The sequence below is a fragment of the Hordeum vulgare genome, chromosome 3H (genome assembly GCF_904849725.1).
Source record: "Hordeum vulgare subsp. vulgare chromosome 3H, MorexV3_pseudomolecules_assembly, whole genome shotgun sequence".
Classification (NCBI taxonomy): Eukaryota; Viridiplantae; Streptophyta; class Magnoliopsida; order Poales; family Poaceae; genus Hordeum; species Hordeum vulgare.
In genome coordinates, this window is record NC_058520.1 from 562,155,472 (window position 1) to 562,170,281 (window position 14,810).

General features: G+C 50.7%; 2 protein-coding genes across 2 annotated transcripts; both read left to right on the top strand.

The window, feature by feature from the left end:
• The first annotated feature begins 1,079 nt into the window (after nucleotides 1-1,079).
• On the top strand, nucleotides 1,080-1,866 carry LOC123440623. The gene has a single exon (XM_045117187.1). The coding sequence runs from the start codon at nucleotides 1,262-1,264 to the stop codon at nucleotides 1,694-1,696; it is 435 nt and encodes a 144-aa protein (XP_044973122.1). The 5' UTR covers nucleotides 1,080-1,261; the 3' UTR covers nucleotides 1,697-1,866.
• A 2,978-nt stretch (nucleotides 1,867-4,844) lies between these two features.
• Nucleotides 4,845-5,730, top strand: LOC123440624. The gene is made up of 2 exons (XM_045117188.1): nucleotides 4,845-4,984; nucleotides 5,055-5,730. Exon 2 carries the CDS (start codon nucleotides 5,088-5,090, stop codon nucleotides 5,490-5,492), a length of 405 nt encoding a protein of 134 aa, XP_044973123.1. The 5' UTR covers nucleotides 4,845-4,984; nucleotides 5,055-5,087; the 3' UTR covers nucleotides 5,493-5,730.
• The last annotated feature ends 9,080 nt before the right edge of the window (nucleotides 5,731-14,810 follow it).

The following is a 14,810-nucleotide window of genomic DNA, read 5'->3' on the forward strand; positions in this document are numbered from 1 at the left end:
TAATTCAGCCGGGGCGTTACTGTCAGATAAACAGTCATATGGTGTCATGTCTGCTGCAGAGACTTGCCGTGGCGAATCAATCCTCCCTTTGGCTCCACCCCGGCACCGCGTCACCACTTTCTCTCCCCGGATCAGACCCAATGCGCGCGCCAATGATCGCATAATTGTCTCTCTGCAGACTGATAGCCAATTGACCGGTTATTAAATCTTATCAGCTGCTTAATTTCCATCTTATCCAGCGACACGGTCAGAGGCTCAGAGCTCGTTCTCTTTCAATTTAATTCCTGAGACCGTATCCTCATGCCTTGATCACTTCATTATATTTTTCGCGTGATTGCTGCAGCATCAACGAGCGAGTGCAATTCTTAAACGGAACCGCGCATATGTTGGTCGTCCGTGTTGCTAATTAAGAAGTGGCTTCTGCTGCTGTCCATGCTTTGTTGTACAGCGATTGGCTCAACGGGATTAAGTTAACAAATCGATGCCCATTTGATGCCAGGAATCAGCAATTACGTGCCTTTTGAAATTAGTCATCCTTTTTCCCAGCCTCCTGGTAGTGCCATCTTTTGTATGGATTCGGAATTTCGTTGGAGATCACACAAATGATCATTGGCCTCGTGTTTCTGCTGAGAGATACAGGTCAAAGTTGTCCACGGAAACGGAGTTTTCACTGGCTAGCGCCAATCCGGAGCAGTACACGCCTACAGCCTACCTCAAATGTACCCGTATCCAGCTCTAGAAAAACCAAACCTATATGGGCAACGTCCAGCTGACTTTCAGACGCTATCTCGCCTCGCCACGCATCAAAACCGACTCAACAAGCAATCAAGAGGACGCAAATTTTGTCCGTCGCACTAACTCTGGCCCTTGCAGTCACCCCCATGCTCGTGTTTTTGACCCGTCGCAACGGAAAGCAGTCTGCTTTTCCGAACATGATCACGTGCCTATAGGCTGCCTAAATCTGGTCCGGCATATACCAGCAGGTGCCTTGACACGAGCAGCGGACGGGAGCCTGACCATGAAACCAAACAAGGCTAAAACAGCCGTCCGACCAAAACCATCGGCTGGCCAGACAATTATCACGATTAGGCCGGTCACTGATCAGGTAGAAAACCAGAGAAAGCCGCCGACGTCGGAGGTTTTCTGGCAGTCGGGCACAAGCAACCATAACCAAAGCCCAATTGCAACACCACCACCACGCCACACGCGAGCGAGAAAACCCCGAGTCAAATGGCGTTTCTTTACTAATCAATCCACGAGCATGCCCGCTGAAACCAGCAAGAAGCCGTCGTCGTCCCGAGCAGGCGAGCACCACCCCTATAAGACGAGGCCTCCCTCCCTGTCCCAAGCTCGATCGATTCCAAAGCCAGTCAGCAAGCCAACCACCGACGGGTCAATCATGGAGGGGCTCATCCCGTTCGTCTACAAGGCCATCAAGGAGCGGCGCAGCCGGAGCTACTCCAGGTGCGGCAGCTCGTCCGCCGTCGCGGACGAGGACGACGTGTGGGAGCAGCAGAAGCAGCAGTGGGCACCGGCGGCGGACGGCGCCGGGAGGGAGCAGGCGGGGCACCGGCGGCACCGGTCGCTGGAGGAACTGGCCGGCGAGGTGGGCGCCGCGGCGCCGGAGTGGCCGGCCCGCGGGGCCATGCGCAGGGGCAGGAGCGCCAGGATCTTCTCCTGCATCGGCGGCATGTGATCACTGATCAGCACGTACGTAGTTCATTTGTGCCTGTACTGTAAGGTAAGGTTGAGGGTGATCTGAAGAGTACGTACAAGGGAGTTGGTGCACGTAGTGCGCGCGTGTTGTGTTGTGTGTACTCCAACCAAAGTGTATATACATGGATTTTATGAAGATGATGGTGTAAATGGTGGTGCATGTCAGCATGTGTGTGTGTGCGCGTGTGTGTCTCAATCTGTCCAACGGACCGCCGTAATGCATGAATGGGCTTCTGTGCAAGCTACGTGCTGAAAATGGCAGCGACGACGGCGTTTGCAGATTAAGCTCCGTGGTTTTCTTATCCGTTTATCATGTCTGGTGATGTGCAAACGCCGATTCGCCTTGCTCGATCCGTTGCCGCCTCCGGCGTACGCTGCGCAGGGTGGAGTGGAAGATGTGAACCAGAGACTCTTTGGATGAGGCAGGCTGTTTGTTCGACAATCTCCACACACTGTTTGGATGACGCAGACTGTTTGTTCGACAATCTCATGGACCTAGTATCTCTATTGTTAGATTGGGGCAAGAAATGGAGACCGCCGTGAGAGCATCTAGAGCGCGGCGCTAAAAAATTTATACAGCACTGAAATAGTATTTTTAACGCGTTGGAAAGTGTTTGCTTCAACGACACCGTAAAATAAGACGCCCAATCCGGCGACTTCACTTGCATCTGCCAACACGTGCAATCCAGCGGCTCCATCAGCAATGGCCAGCGCGTAGGAAGCTAACGGTCCAACATTTACAACGCGGATGCCGACTTTTTCGTGCGCGTTTTATTTTACAGATTGTAGCCTTTTTTAGCGCATGTTGATGCTCTAATGCATGAATGGGCTTCTTTGGAAGCTACGTGTTAAAAATATTTTTTTTAGCAATTCGAACTTTATTCCTCAAATAATGGCCATATCATTTACAATGTGAGGGAGAATGAAATCAGGGGATCACCTTTCCAAAACTCTGAAGAACGAGTACTGAAGCAGTACTTAGCTAGGCTATCAGGAACTAGATTTGACTCTCTATTACACAGTACGAAGTAAATCGTGGGGGGTGGTCCCAAGCCATCAGGGCGCATCCTGTTGGCTTGGCACCAACAAGTGTCCCCCTCCGACACTTCTTTGCTCCATCAATTCAGGTATATTCCACAAAAAATCCTCGTGAAGTTTCACGTCATTTGGAGTCGAGAGAATTAGCATCTTTTTTCTTGGTTTTCAGGTCCAGAATGCCAGCTTCCCGCAATTTCCCTCTTTATGATGTACCTTGTAAGTTTAGAAAGAAAAGGCATAAGAATTGTATCATAGTGGAATAATGATCACAAATAATATAATTATCAATACGAAATCATGATGCAAAATGAACGTATCAGCCGCTACCCTCACCATGCTCCATTATCAATACGAGGGCAGTTGAGCATGCATGGGGAGCGACGAGCGAAGCGCCGAGATCTTCTTATAATTAGCGGCCACTTCCTCTGGTTCAGGCCCTTCTTCCGCTTTTGCATCTCGCCATGGTCCATCACCGTCGCCCGCTCCAGATCCCTCACTTCCTTCACGTGGATTGCCCTCGATTTTGGTGTAGGGAGCCCCATGACAACTCCAACCACAAACTCCTACGGGCCCACCGAAACGATGCGATGAGAGCGGAACCCCATCCACTTCATGGCTTGCTTCGGGTTGTCGGAGGCAGCTTCCTCCATCGCCCATAGAAGCATCTTCAAATCTGGGAGGGGAGAGGAACAATGCGTCAAGAGGTGAGGGAATGGCCGCCCTCGCCTGCTGCTGCGCCTTAATTACCTATTGCCTATTGGCCATGGCGCTCTCTCTTCTCCCACGCCTTGATCTTCGCAACGCGTCGGGACTCCTCATCCGAGCCAAACCTCCTGTCAACCAACACCACATGACACACACAAAAAATACCAGTATGCCTTCACCCATCACTTTGCCCTCGTGTACCGTCCTTGAGTCAACACAAATCTCAAGCTCATCGAGTAGGACGAGCCGACGCGTCCGTCGTTGCCACAGGAGCGAGCCCCGCCGAAATGAGAGGAGCTCTAGCACGCGGAGATCGGTAACGAGGTGCGCCTCCCACCGTCAATCAAACATGACCGAACCGTCATCCCCGTCTTCCGAATCGGAATAGATATAACTGGACGCTCGTGTCCGCCTAACCGATACAAACGGTCAAAAAACAAACAAAAAGGGTGATGTTTTGGCCAGCCGGTTGGAGTTGCCCCAAGCACGCTGAATGCATCGCGTGGCCGCCGTACACATATGATTCCATTGGTCCGAGATGCGCGGTGGCGCGCAAACACGGGAGGCAACATGGAAAGGGCCCCCGCGCCGACCAGAAAGAAGGAGGACGGACGTGCAAACGGGCCAGCAGGGGACGCGAATCGTGCCGCGTCCGTGCCGCCATGCATGCATGCCGCACGGAGAAGCAGCCAGGCATCAAGGACGCGCGGCACGGGCGGCCGCGGAGGCTGAGGCGACTAGTACCAGCGGTGCTCTGTGCATGGCCGGCAGGCCGCAGCCGCTCGCCGCGCCCACGAGCCACAGCCACAGCCACCACCACGAGGGGGACGACGCATCGTGCATGCAGCAGTGTTCGGTCCGAACCGATCGAGGCGGCCCGGCCGCGCCACACGCTCGCGTACGCTTTTCTCTTTCTGTTTTCTCTTTTTGTATGCATGGCTGGACGCGTCACAGCGTCACAGGGGGTGCTGATTAGCCACCGGCAACTGGAGTACGTACGTACGTAGTAGAGGAGGAGTTGGGCGGCTACTCGATCGGCGCTCGACAGGCCCTGCGATTGCACGGTACGTGGTCAAGGCGCCCTCTGACAGGCGTCGCTGTCGAGGATCTCGCGCATCCCGAGGTGTATCCCGCCTCCCGGCTCATCTCTTAAATCGATGCCCCGCCCGGCCCATCATCATGCTCCGGCGCTCGCTCGCTCGCTCGTTGATGGCCGGCCGGACATGCATCCTTGGTCGGTACGTGCGTGCAGGTGCAGCCATTGATGCCCGTCCACCAACCGTGGTTTGCCAAAAGCGACGCTCATGTTACTCCATCCCCAGCTCTAGCTTCCTTCCCCCCCCCCCCCCCCCCCCCGGCTGCTGCTGCTGCTTAACGGTACGAATCGTGGGGAACGGCCGTGCGCCGCAGGCAGAAAAGGTGGCCACCGTGGAGACAAAACTGGAGCTGTGCAGACGCAGGAGCTACGCGCTGCACTGCGCTTAAATGTTTGCATCCACGCAGCGGAGCGGAGTGGAGTGAACTCGTATTCGTTTGCTTCCCCTCGCTCCTCTCTCACCACTCTCTCGGCTCTCTGACCAAAAACTCTCTTGCAGTCTTGGAGGCGCGTGAGCTAGCTCGCTCCGACAATGTCGGCTCTTGTGCCCCCGCCGCCGGCGTTTCCGGACCCGCAGATAATGGTGCCGGTGGCGTACGGCGGGGCCGGGGGGACGGCGGCAGAGAGCGGGTCGTACGGCCCGGTGATCGCCATGCTGGCAGTCCTCGCGGTGCTGGCGGCGCTGGCCGTGGCCGTGGGGCGGCTCTGCTTCGGGCGCCGCGCGCTCGGACGGGCCGGCGGCCACGACCTGGAGGCCTGGGTGGAGCAGAAGTGCGGGCCCTGCGTCGGCGTTGGCATGCACTCCCCCGCCGCAGCCGCCGCCAGTGACCCCGCGAAGCAGGAGGAAGGCGACGAGACGGCGGCTCCGGCGGAGCAGCCGCCGGAAGGAACGGAGCGAGGGGAGTGCAGCGGCAGTGGCAGTGCTGGCGGGTCCTGAGCTCAATGCATGGTTCTTTGCCGCTGCACGCTGTAAATTGTTTGTTGATCCTTCTTTTCGAACTCCCGCTGGAATTTTCGGATTGGTAGCTAGCAATCTCTACCTAGTTTGCTTATTTGGGGCCTCCATTTTCTGTTAAAATTCAGTGGGAGCGGGACTGGTGATGTGTGTGCCGAGCTCATGATCCAATCCAGCAAATGGCATGCGGAAACACGGCTGATTTGATGTTTGATTGATACTCCAAATCTCCAATTACCATGCCTTGTGCATGATCGGTACCACGTACATTTATCATCCTTTTTTCCATCTCGCTCCTGTCACCGGGCTCCTTCCCTTTTCATTACATTCATAACAGAAATACAACATTGTTTTGCAACGTAGACAGTAGGGCTAGGGAATGAAAAGAAGCCAGTTCGAAACAATGCCAGAAAATTCACAATCAACGCCTGTCATCAAGAACATAGACCATGAAACGAAAATCTAAACATCACCCAAATCCGCACTACAAACTATTCTAAAAACCGCCAAATACCGCATAAACTTTCATCGGAATAGTACAAACCAGGATAACAACATAAAACTATCACAGACAGCAGACCAAGCTATTTAGCACCAATAGGCTCCCGCACAAGATGAACAGCAACCACCCTTAAAACATCACGCTTTACAGGAACAACGAAATCAACTCACCAACCCTTCATTATTCTTCAGTCATCGCTATGCTTGTCCATGTTCGGGATTGGTGGACCACACAGCAGTGTCATCTGTGATGCATTCTCCTTCAACATCTTTTTTTTTAAGAGCAACTCTAATGGAGCGATCCATTTTGCGGCCGTCCGTTTGAGTCCGTATGGACAAAAGTGATGGCCCAGCGTGCGGATCCATTGCTAAAACGCTCCGCCTCGATCCATTTTCGGCTCAATTTTAAGACTAAAATGGGTCGGCGCGGACGCGCCCGCGCCCTCTCGGTGTCCGCATGTGGTCGGCCTGACCCACTTGTCACACAGCCACCCAGCCACCTCTGTCTGTTTATTTAATTCGCTGGCCCACCCTACCCACATTTCTTCCATTATTATATTGCCACAGTGCTGCTATCCACTTGCTTTTCGTTGGATGCATGTGTTGATTCATTTAAAAGTGCGTACACGAACAGAACGGCGTACAACCCAAACAGAAAAAAAACAGATAAAGTCGCCGTCCTTTTGGACCAGTCCATTGAAATTGCTCTTACCACCTCTATCATCCCTGATTTGTGTAGACCTGCCCAATATTTAAGAAAAACGCAAGCTGTAAACACAATTTCAAAACGAGTGTTTCAAAAGGAGTGTTAATCCATTTCCGCTCAAAGGTAGCAGGGGTGCTGCTGGTGGCAGTTAAGATTATAATGATAATTGGAGCTTGCTTCAAGGTTTAATTTGTTTGTACTCCATACTGTAGCAGCTAGCACATGAGGCGCGCTCAGGGCGGCAGAGAAACACAGGGTTGACCGTCCTTCTGGGTCGCAAGGAAGAGAGATTCACCATGCATGCCATTGCCATGCGCATCGGCCTTGGTCGGTGCGACCCACGCACGCACGGAGTCGGGAGGATTTCCACATGAAGATGCAGGAATTCTGATCGCGGCTGCACCGTCATCAAGACTCTTGATTCAAGAGTGCAACAGAATCTGAATGGTGCGTTCCCAATCCTGGGATCGTGGTCCCGTTTTGCCGGTCCCTCGTGCCATTTTTACCACAGCACACAGACACACCCCTGCCTTCATTTCACCGCGTGCCTAGTGCAGTACTATGGAGCTAGGCTATGCTATACGACCGAATACTTGTTCCAATACCGTGCAACCTGGCTGTGCATGTTCGTGTCCATACACCGTATGTACTACTACGTACCATGCAAGCTAAGCTAGCCCTCCGTGTTGGACAAAATGCTACTGTGCAACGTACCTGTACTGGATGGGTCGTCGTCGTCGTCGTGCATGCAAGTTCTGTCCGAGAGTACCACCACCGTAGTTTTTTTTTTATTCCCATGTCGTCGTTTGAGGCCCTTTTACCATTGCAGCACCAGCGTTGCTATAGCATGCACGCAAGGAGACACGCGCGCGCGCGCAGGGATATTATTCCGGAGCGATAGACAACACGCTGCAAAACGCCATGTGCATGGAGACAAGTCAGTTAGTACGTTTCGGAACTCGGAAAGGAACACTCCTCCTTTTGAACGCCTATTTTTAACCTCCCCCGGCAGCGGTACGGACGCGGCGTCTCCTTCGCCGGCGACGATGCGTGGACGCACTGTGTGTGGTGAGCCATGGCCCGTGGGGACGCGGCAGCAGATCGATGTGTGAAGAAGGCCTGCAGCTCCACTGTTGCGGATTGAAACCCATGCATGCATGCCTTCTCCGCCCCGTACGTGCATGTGTGTCGATCCATCCACCGTCTTGCTGCTCAGGACCAGGGCCATGCAAGTAACCACTGTTCTGTGCGAGGACGGAACATGGTTGGCGGTGCAAGATTAATTCTGCTTGGCCTATGAAAACAGTGATGGTGAAGACTGAAGACCGTGGAGACCAGGCCTAAGACCGGCGCGTTGCTGTATTTCTCTTTTGCTTTTTGATGAGAAACCTGAGTGCGAAGAACATTGGAGGGATACCTGCAGTCTTTTGCTGTTTTTCTTAGTTGGGTTTTTGCTGTTTTTCAATATACAGCACATACGCACATACTCGTACATACCCATATATGTTCATCTTAATCAACGGACTAAGCAGCATAAAGTTGACATAGACGCGTTCGTACTACTCGACTAGAAGTTCTTCTCCCATTAAACACATATCTCCATAAGGCCTGGATAAATTCAGGTAAAAAGACCACCAGTGACAAGTTTATGACTTGAATCCTGGTTGGTTTGTTCCACCATAAGAAATCTAATTATCTGCACTACGCTCAGGTCACAGGTTTTTGCTGTTTGTTCACAAGTTTGTTGTTGTTGTTGATTGTAGGAACCTGTATTTCGTTTCGACGAGAAGATGCAAGTTTTGGCATTTTAGGGGGCGTTCATAAAACGCGATCAGGTTGTGTAAGAAATGGGCAGGCCTATGCATGCGCTTGTCGTTGGATTGGGTTCTGGCGCACCAGGTCTGTCCCGTGAGACCGTGACGTAATCCTGATCGTGCAATTTTTGTTGGGTCAGACATTGCTGGAGGGCCCAGTGCAGTTTCGGCTCGACCCACTTGGCTCTCTCTGATCCAGCCTTGCTGGACCACCTGCACGCCACGCCTGATCTCTTCTCTCTCTGTCTCTCACTCAGAGGTTCACTTGTCTAGGCCCATCACAAGCCATCATTTATCATGCTATTTTCTTGAAGTGTAAAAAAGTGTCAATTGTAAGATTTTACATTTTTGACAAAAAAAAATGTATTAATATCGCAAGACACCATTTACTTTCAGTCTTGGCAATAATGAAATGTTCTGAAGAGCACACACAGCCCAAAAAGCAAAAAAGAAGGAAAAAAACAAAAGATTCCGCTTCGGCGTTTGGGTTGGCGCATGCTTCCAACGCTGGTCCGATCCATTTTTTCTGGCGCATGAAAAAATAATAATCAAGCATTAGAAGCTGGCCACGAAGGCCGACGAGAGTCCAAGCGTCCCCGTTACATTATAAATGAAAAGGAAAAAAACTAGGCGTCCTCGTCATCGGCGACGAGGTCAGGCTGTGTTGGAGCGGGGGAGTGCTGTGCCGGCGCGGGCAGTACTGGTGTCGGCGGTGGGGCAACACGGGGTGCTCTCGTTCGTGAGGCGCAGTGCCATCTTAGCATGGAGGTAGGTCACCTCCTCCGGTAGCAGCGCGCAGGGATAGATGATGAGGATGTTTCGAGCGAAGCCGGGTACAGAATGGGCGTGCTCGTGCGCATGGCGCATCGCCCTCTTAGCCTGCAGGTAGGCGACCTCCTCTGGGAGCATCGCGCGGGCATAGACGACGAGGTCGTCGCCGTTGTCCATGGCTGCTGGGTCGCCGACAAGGAAACAGAGGGATGGCGAGATGGGGACCGGGGGGGGGGGGGGGCTGGAAGCACATGGTCGAACCCCAACGCACGTTCGGATTAAAAAAGGTCGACCGCGGACACTGACGCGTGGCCCCGAGAAGGGCGGCCGTCATAAATTATGTTGACCGCGGTGGTTGGGACGGACACCGAGGGGGCGCGCGTCCGCGCCGACGCATTTCATTCCCAAATTTTGACCACAAATTGATCAGCGCGGGCGCAGAACGAACACGTTTTGAAAATGGGTCAGCGCGTTGGATGATCACTTTTATCCGTATGGATCCAAACGAACGGCGACGAACGAAATAGATCGCCCCGTCGAAGTTGCTCTCAACGGCACAGTTGCGTGGTAAGCAGCTGCAGCTCTCACCCGTATGTGTACGTCCTTGGCAAGTTGGATCATATTCCAACTTTGTAAGTATTTTCTCTTATTTTTAAAATGTTTTTTTTGTGTTGATTTTCTGGTGTGTTTGGGCAATCAAGGAGCTCGTGACAGGAAACACCTCTAAATATGCTCTAGATGAACCATAAATTAGGGGAAAAAAATCAAGACAGTATGATTTTTTTTGGAAAGCAAGATGTTCTGGTGCACCAGGGCGTGAAATTTTTTGTGGTCAAATCATACGAGGATCTCTAGCAATTTACGTTTTGGCTATTTTCTTTGCGACACATTTTTTTTTTTGCCACGAGCTCCTAGAAGAATTTTGCGCGCACCTTGAGCACCCGAACATCTTGAATGCTAAGAATTACAGAGTTTTATGAATTTATTTGTTTTTTTTTTGAATTTACTGTTCAGCTAGAGCATATTTGCCTTTCTTTTTTCGCCATTAGCTCCTCAAGTATCCAAACACCATGAGAATTTACGCGCACCTTGCACACCCGAGCATATTAGATGCCAATTTTTTTTCATATTTTTCAATAAAAAATGCTATTGTTTTGAGTCTTCTGTTCATCTAGCACTGATTATGTGGCGGTCAAACCTGGTCTACATGGTCAAACTCAAGTTTTTGAAAATACCAGGTTTTGAAACTTGTAAGATCAAATGCCTACCAGAAAAATCTTAAGAGACCAAGTTTATACTTTTGAGGAACTTGAGGGACAAAAGACATTTATTTTCTTAGGAACAAGCCTGCCAGGGACAAACATACTTTTAGGTAGGAGAGATCATACCATCCAGGGAACGTGGTATGATTTCCTATATGAGAAAGTCCCGCATTTCTACTTTCAATGTGGACGTTTGGTTCATATGGACGGTATCTGTGAACCGCCTGTGGATTCGGGGGCTCAATGGGGTGGATGGCTGCGGGCATCGCCCGGGAAAAGCAAGGCGGGGAAGGAGCATGGGGGAGGGCAGGAGGCAAGCAAGAACAGCAGCTCAGGAACTGGATGGACAGGCAATAGTGAGGAAGGAAGTTTCAACCACTCTGGTGGTAGGAGGGAGTCCCCAACAAAACGTAATCTCAGTGCAGATTTTCTGCGTTTGATAGACTCGCGCACTGGCGCGGGCCTGAGAACAGACTGGGGAGAGGAAAACAGCCAGTTGAGGAGGACAGGAAACAGTCCTATAGAAGGAGACGGTGACCTGCGACAGGACATCGAGCAGCGAAGAGAGCATGACCTACGTGTTAAACTCATGGCACAACGTCAGCAGGATCACGGTTCGGGTGTGGAGAGCTCTCGGATCAAAGGAAAGACTAGCATGTCTGAACCATGTGCAATCTTCGCGCGGAGGGACACGCGGATGGTTGGTAGTCGTGAGGGCGCAACGAGGAAAAAGGGTACATACGTCAAGAAGGCGTGACTAGACCATTCTTCTCTCCATCCGGGGAGCTCTTATGCTGCCTCTTTGCGTGACAGTAGGAAACGTGGTCCAAAGCAGCTTTGGATAGCCAAGGAAGGAGGGGGCAGGCAGGCTACAGAGGAGGCTTTCATTCGCGATACGAGACGCAAGACGTCTACGGTGTTTGATCGCATCTCCGGGGAAAATGCTTCATCGGCGGACCCTGCTGGGCAGGGCCGCCGGGCGTCATGAATCTACTAGCATGGAATTGTCGAGGATTGGGATTGGCCTCGACAGTGGGAGAATTAAGAGACTTGGTTAGGTCTCTCAATCCAGTGGTGGTGTTCCTCAGTGAAACTAAGCAGAGTGCGAGGGCGATGGAGAGAATTAGGTGGAGTTTGGGGTTTTCGCATGGGTTGGTGGTGGACTGTAACGGGAAGAGTGGAGGGCTGGCCTTATGGTGGCGCGAGAATGTCCAAGTTACTGTGAGGCCTTGGTGCCAATATTTCATAGATGCCGAGATGGTGTGGGAAGAGAAACTATATAGATTCACTGGATTCTATGGGGAGCCCAAGACGGAGCTTAGGAAAAAAATCATGGGATGCGTTAAGGTTCCTTCGAGCGCAAGGTAATCACCCGTGGATTTGTGTGGGTGACTACAATGAAGTATTGTTTAGCTCGGAACAATGTGGAGGGAATACAAGGTGCTTTCGACACATGGAGGACTTTCGTGACTGCCTTGCTGACTGCGGCCTGGCGGATCTAGGGTTCTCGGGGTACCCTTATACGTGGGAGAATAAAAGGAGTGGTTCCGATCACATTCAAGTTCGGCTGGATAGAGCTACTTGCAATGAGTCTTTTCTCCAGCTCTTTCCAGCAACTCTGGTTGAACATATACTGACGGAAGAATCGGACCACCAAGCAATTCTGGTGCGTGAGAGTGAGACAGCTCCTCGCAGCGGCGCTAGAGGTGGGGGTCAGTTTAGACATGGAGAATATGACGGCATGGTTGATGCAGCATGGGAGGATGCTGGCTTGCATACGAATAGCCTGGGTGCACTCTGCTAGAAGCTACAGAAAGTTACCAGGAATATGCAGAACTGGGCTCGGAATGTTTTTGGCTCGGTGAAGCGGCAGATCATTAGACTGAAAGCTGATCTGGTGGATGCAAAAGCTCGAGCCGGGGTGACGGGATATACCACTTAGGTGCGGGATATTGAAGAGCAGCTACGGGAGATTTATGAGCGGGAGGAGGTGATGTATAGGCAGCGATCGAGGGTTGACTGGCTGAAGGCGGGAGATATGAACACGAAATATTTTCAGAACAGGGCTTCTCATCGTAAGAGGAAGAACACAGTTAGAGCGCTGAAGAGAGATGACGGATCTATATGCAAAGTTGACGAAGAGATGAGGCAACTTGCGGCCTCTTTCTGTGAGAAGTTGTTCACGTCGGAAGGATCGCAAGGAGCTATTGCCCTACTTCAGAACATTGATCAGGTGGTCTCTGAGGCGATGAACACGAGACTAACGGCGCCTTTTGCTGATGAGGAAATTGAGACTGCTCTTTTCCAGATGGGGCCAACTAAGGCCCCAGGGCCCGACGGTTTGCCGACCATGTTCTATCAACGGCACTGGTCGTTGGTGAAAGAGGATGTATGCCGAGCCGTTCGAGACTTCTTATGTGGGGCAGCGCCGCCGGACTCGTTTAATGCCACTGTGATTGTCATGATCCCCAAGGTAAACTCCCCGGAGGTCTTGTCCCAGTGCAGGCCGATAAGTCTGTGCAATGTGCTCTACAAGATTGCTACGAAGGTACTAGCTAATAGGCTCAAACAAATCCTTCCGGTCTTGATCTCGGTGGAGCAAAGCGCATTTGTCCCAGGGCGTCTCATTACACACAATGTTCTAGTGGCTTATGAATGTGTGAAAGTGCGTTATATCGACTAGAGGGGGGTGAATAGGAGATTTTTAGAATTTCATCACTCAGGAAATTCCTTTTGAGGAAATTCCTCACTGATGACTAACTTACAGCGGAAACAGTAAAGGATCAGACGTGCAAACGTTCACAACAACAGTATTACAGAGTGAAGAATGTGAAAACAGATTGCACAGTAAGCAGGCACGCAGAATACAAATGATGATTAACTATTGTGAAGAATTTGGGGTTGAGGAAATTCATAGAAAGTCTTCAGCAAATTCTTCAAACAGTCACAGTGAAAGTCATCAACACATAATACAGAGAAAGTAAAGAGTTGAGGAATTAGAACCCGATTCTTAGTGAAGACTGTTGTTGATGACCCAGTTCCAACTGCTGTGACAGTTGTACATCTGGTTTGGAGCGGCTTGGTATTGAAAACAAAGGACACCCAGTCCCGGGACACACAGTCCCTACCGTATTCTCCTTGAGCTAAGGACACACAGTCCTCGCCCAACACTCGTGGTAAGTCTTCAGGGCAGACTTCCAAACCCTCACAAACTTGGTCACCCGACGATCCACAATTGACTGCTGGATTGCTCTAGACCATGACGCCTAACCGTCTGGAGGATGCACAATCCTCAAAGGTAAAAGGCTTCAGTCCCACACAGGAACAACTTCTTCAGTGATGCTCAATCACTAGGTTTGGTTTGTGGTTTCGGTGTATGGGGTATTTCCTCACTGATGAATTACTCTCGAAAGCTCTGAGGAATTTGGGTTGCTCTTATGACAAGTGTCAGTTTATAACGGAGCAACCAACCAACTAGTGGTTGTGGGGGTGGCTATTTATAGCCTGGGAGCATCCCGACATGATTTGATACTAATGCCCTTAAATAATATGACCGTTGGAGTGGATAAGACCAGTTACTTGGCGTGGTTATCGAAACGGTCGGGACCCTCAACTGTGAGAGTCCTCGTGTCACTCATATTCCTCACTTGAGGCTTTTGGTAGGATTAGGCTTGGGTTGAGCATCATGAGGAAATCCATTCCATAGTGTTACTTTGACCCCCTTTAACAGTACGGTGTTCCTATTCATCAAATGCGAAGAAAGTAAAACAGAAAACGTAAATCTTCATGCTTCAATTTCTTCAGAATGATTTTCTTCAGGAACCACCGGTCCTCTCAATATCAGTATCTTCATGAGGAATATCAATTTCATCGCAGATTCCTCGCGATTCATTTCTTCAGCTTCAGACCAATTTCTTCAACTGAAGACATATATTTTTAGGGGTCGATATTCTTCAAATATCTCAAACTTCTCAATGACTTATAGATCCTGTGTACACTCACAAACACATTAGATACTTAACCTATAAGTCTTCAAACCACCAAAATCACTAAGGGGCACTAGATGCACTTACAATCTCCCCCTTTTTGGTGGTTGATGACAATTAGGTTAAGTCTTCAACTGGGAATGAAAATATGAAGTGTAAATACTCATTTGAGGAATTTGAAAGCAAGATTCAGAGAGACTCCCCCTGAAGATGTGCATACCTTGATGATTTTGCTTTTATAGCAAATGCACATTGATGAT

Coding starts and splice junctions, on each gene's coding strand:
- LOC123440623 (XM_045117187.1), top strand. CDS start 1,262: ATGCCCGCTGAAACCAGCAAGAAGCCGTCGTCGTCCCGAGCAGGCGAG.
- LOC123440624 (XM_045117188.1), top strand. CDS start 5,088: ATGTCGGCTCTTGTGCCCCCGCCGCCGGCGTTTCCGGACCCGCAGATA.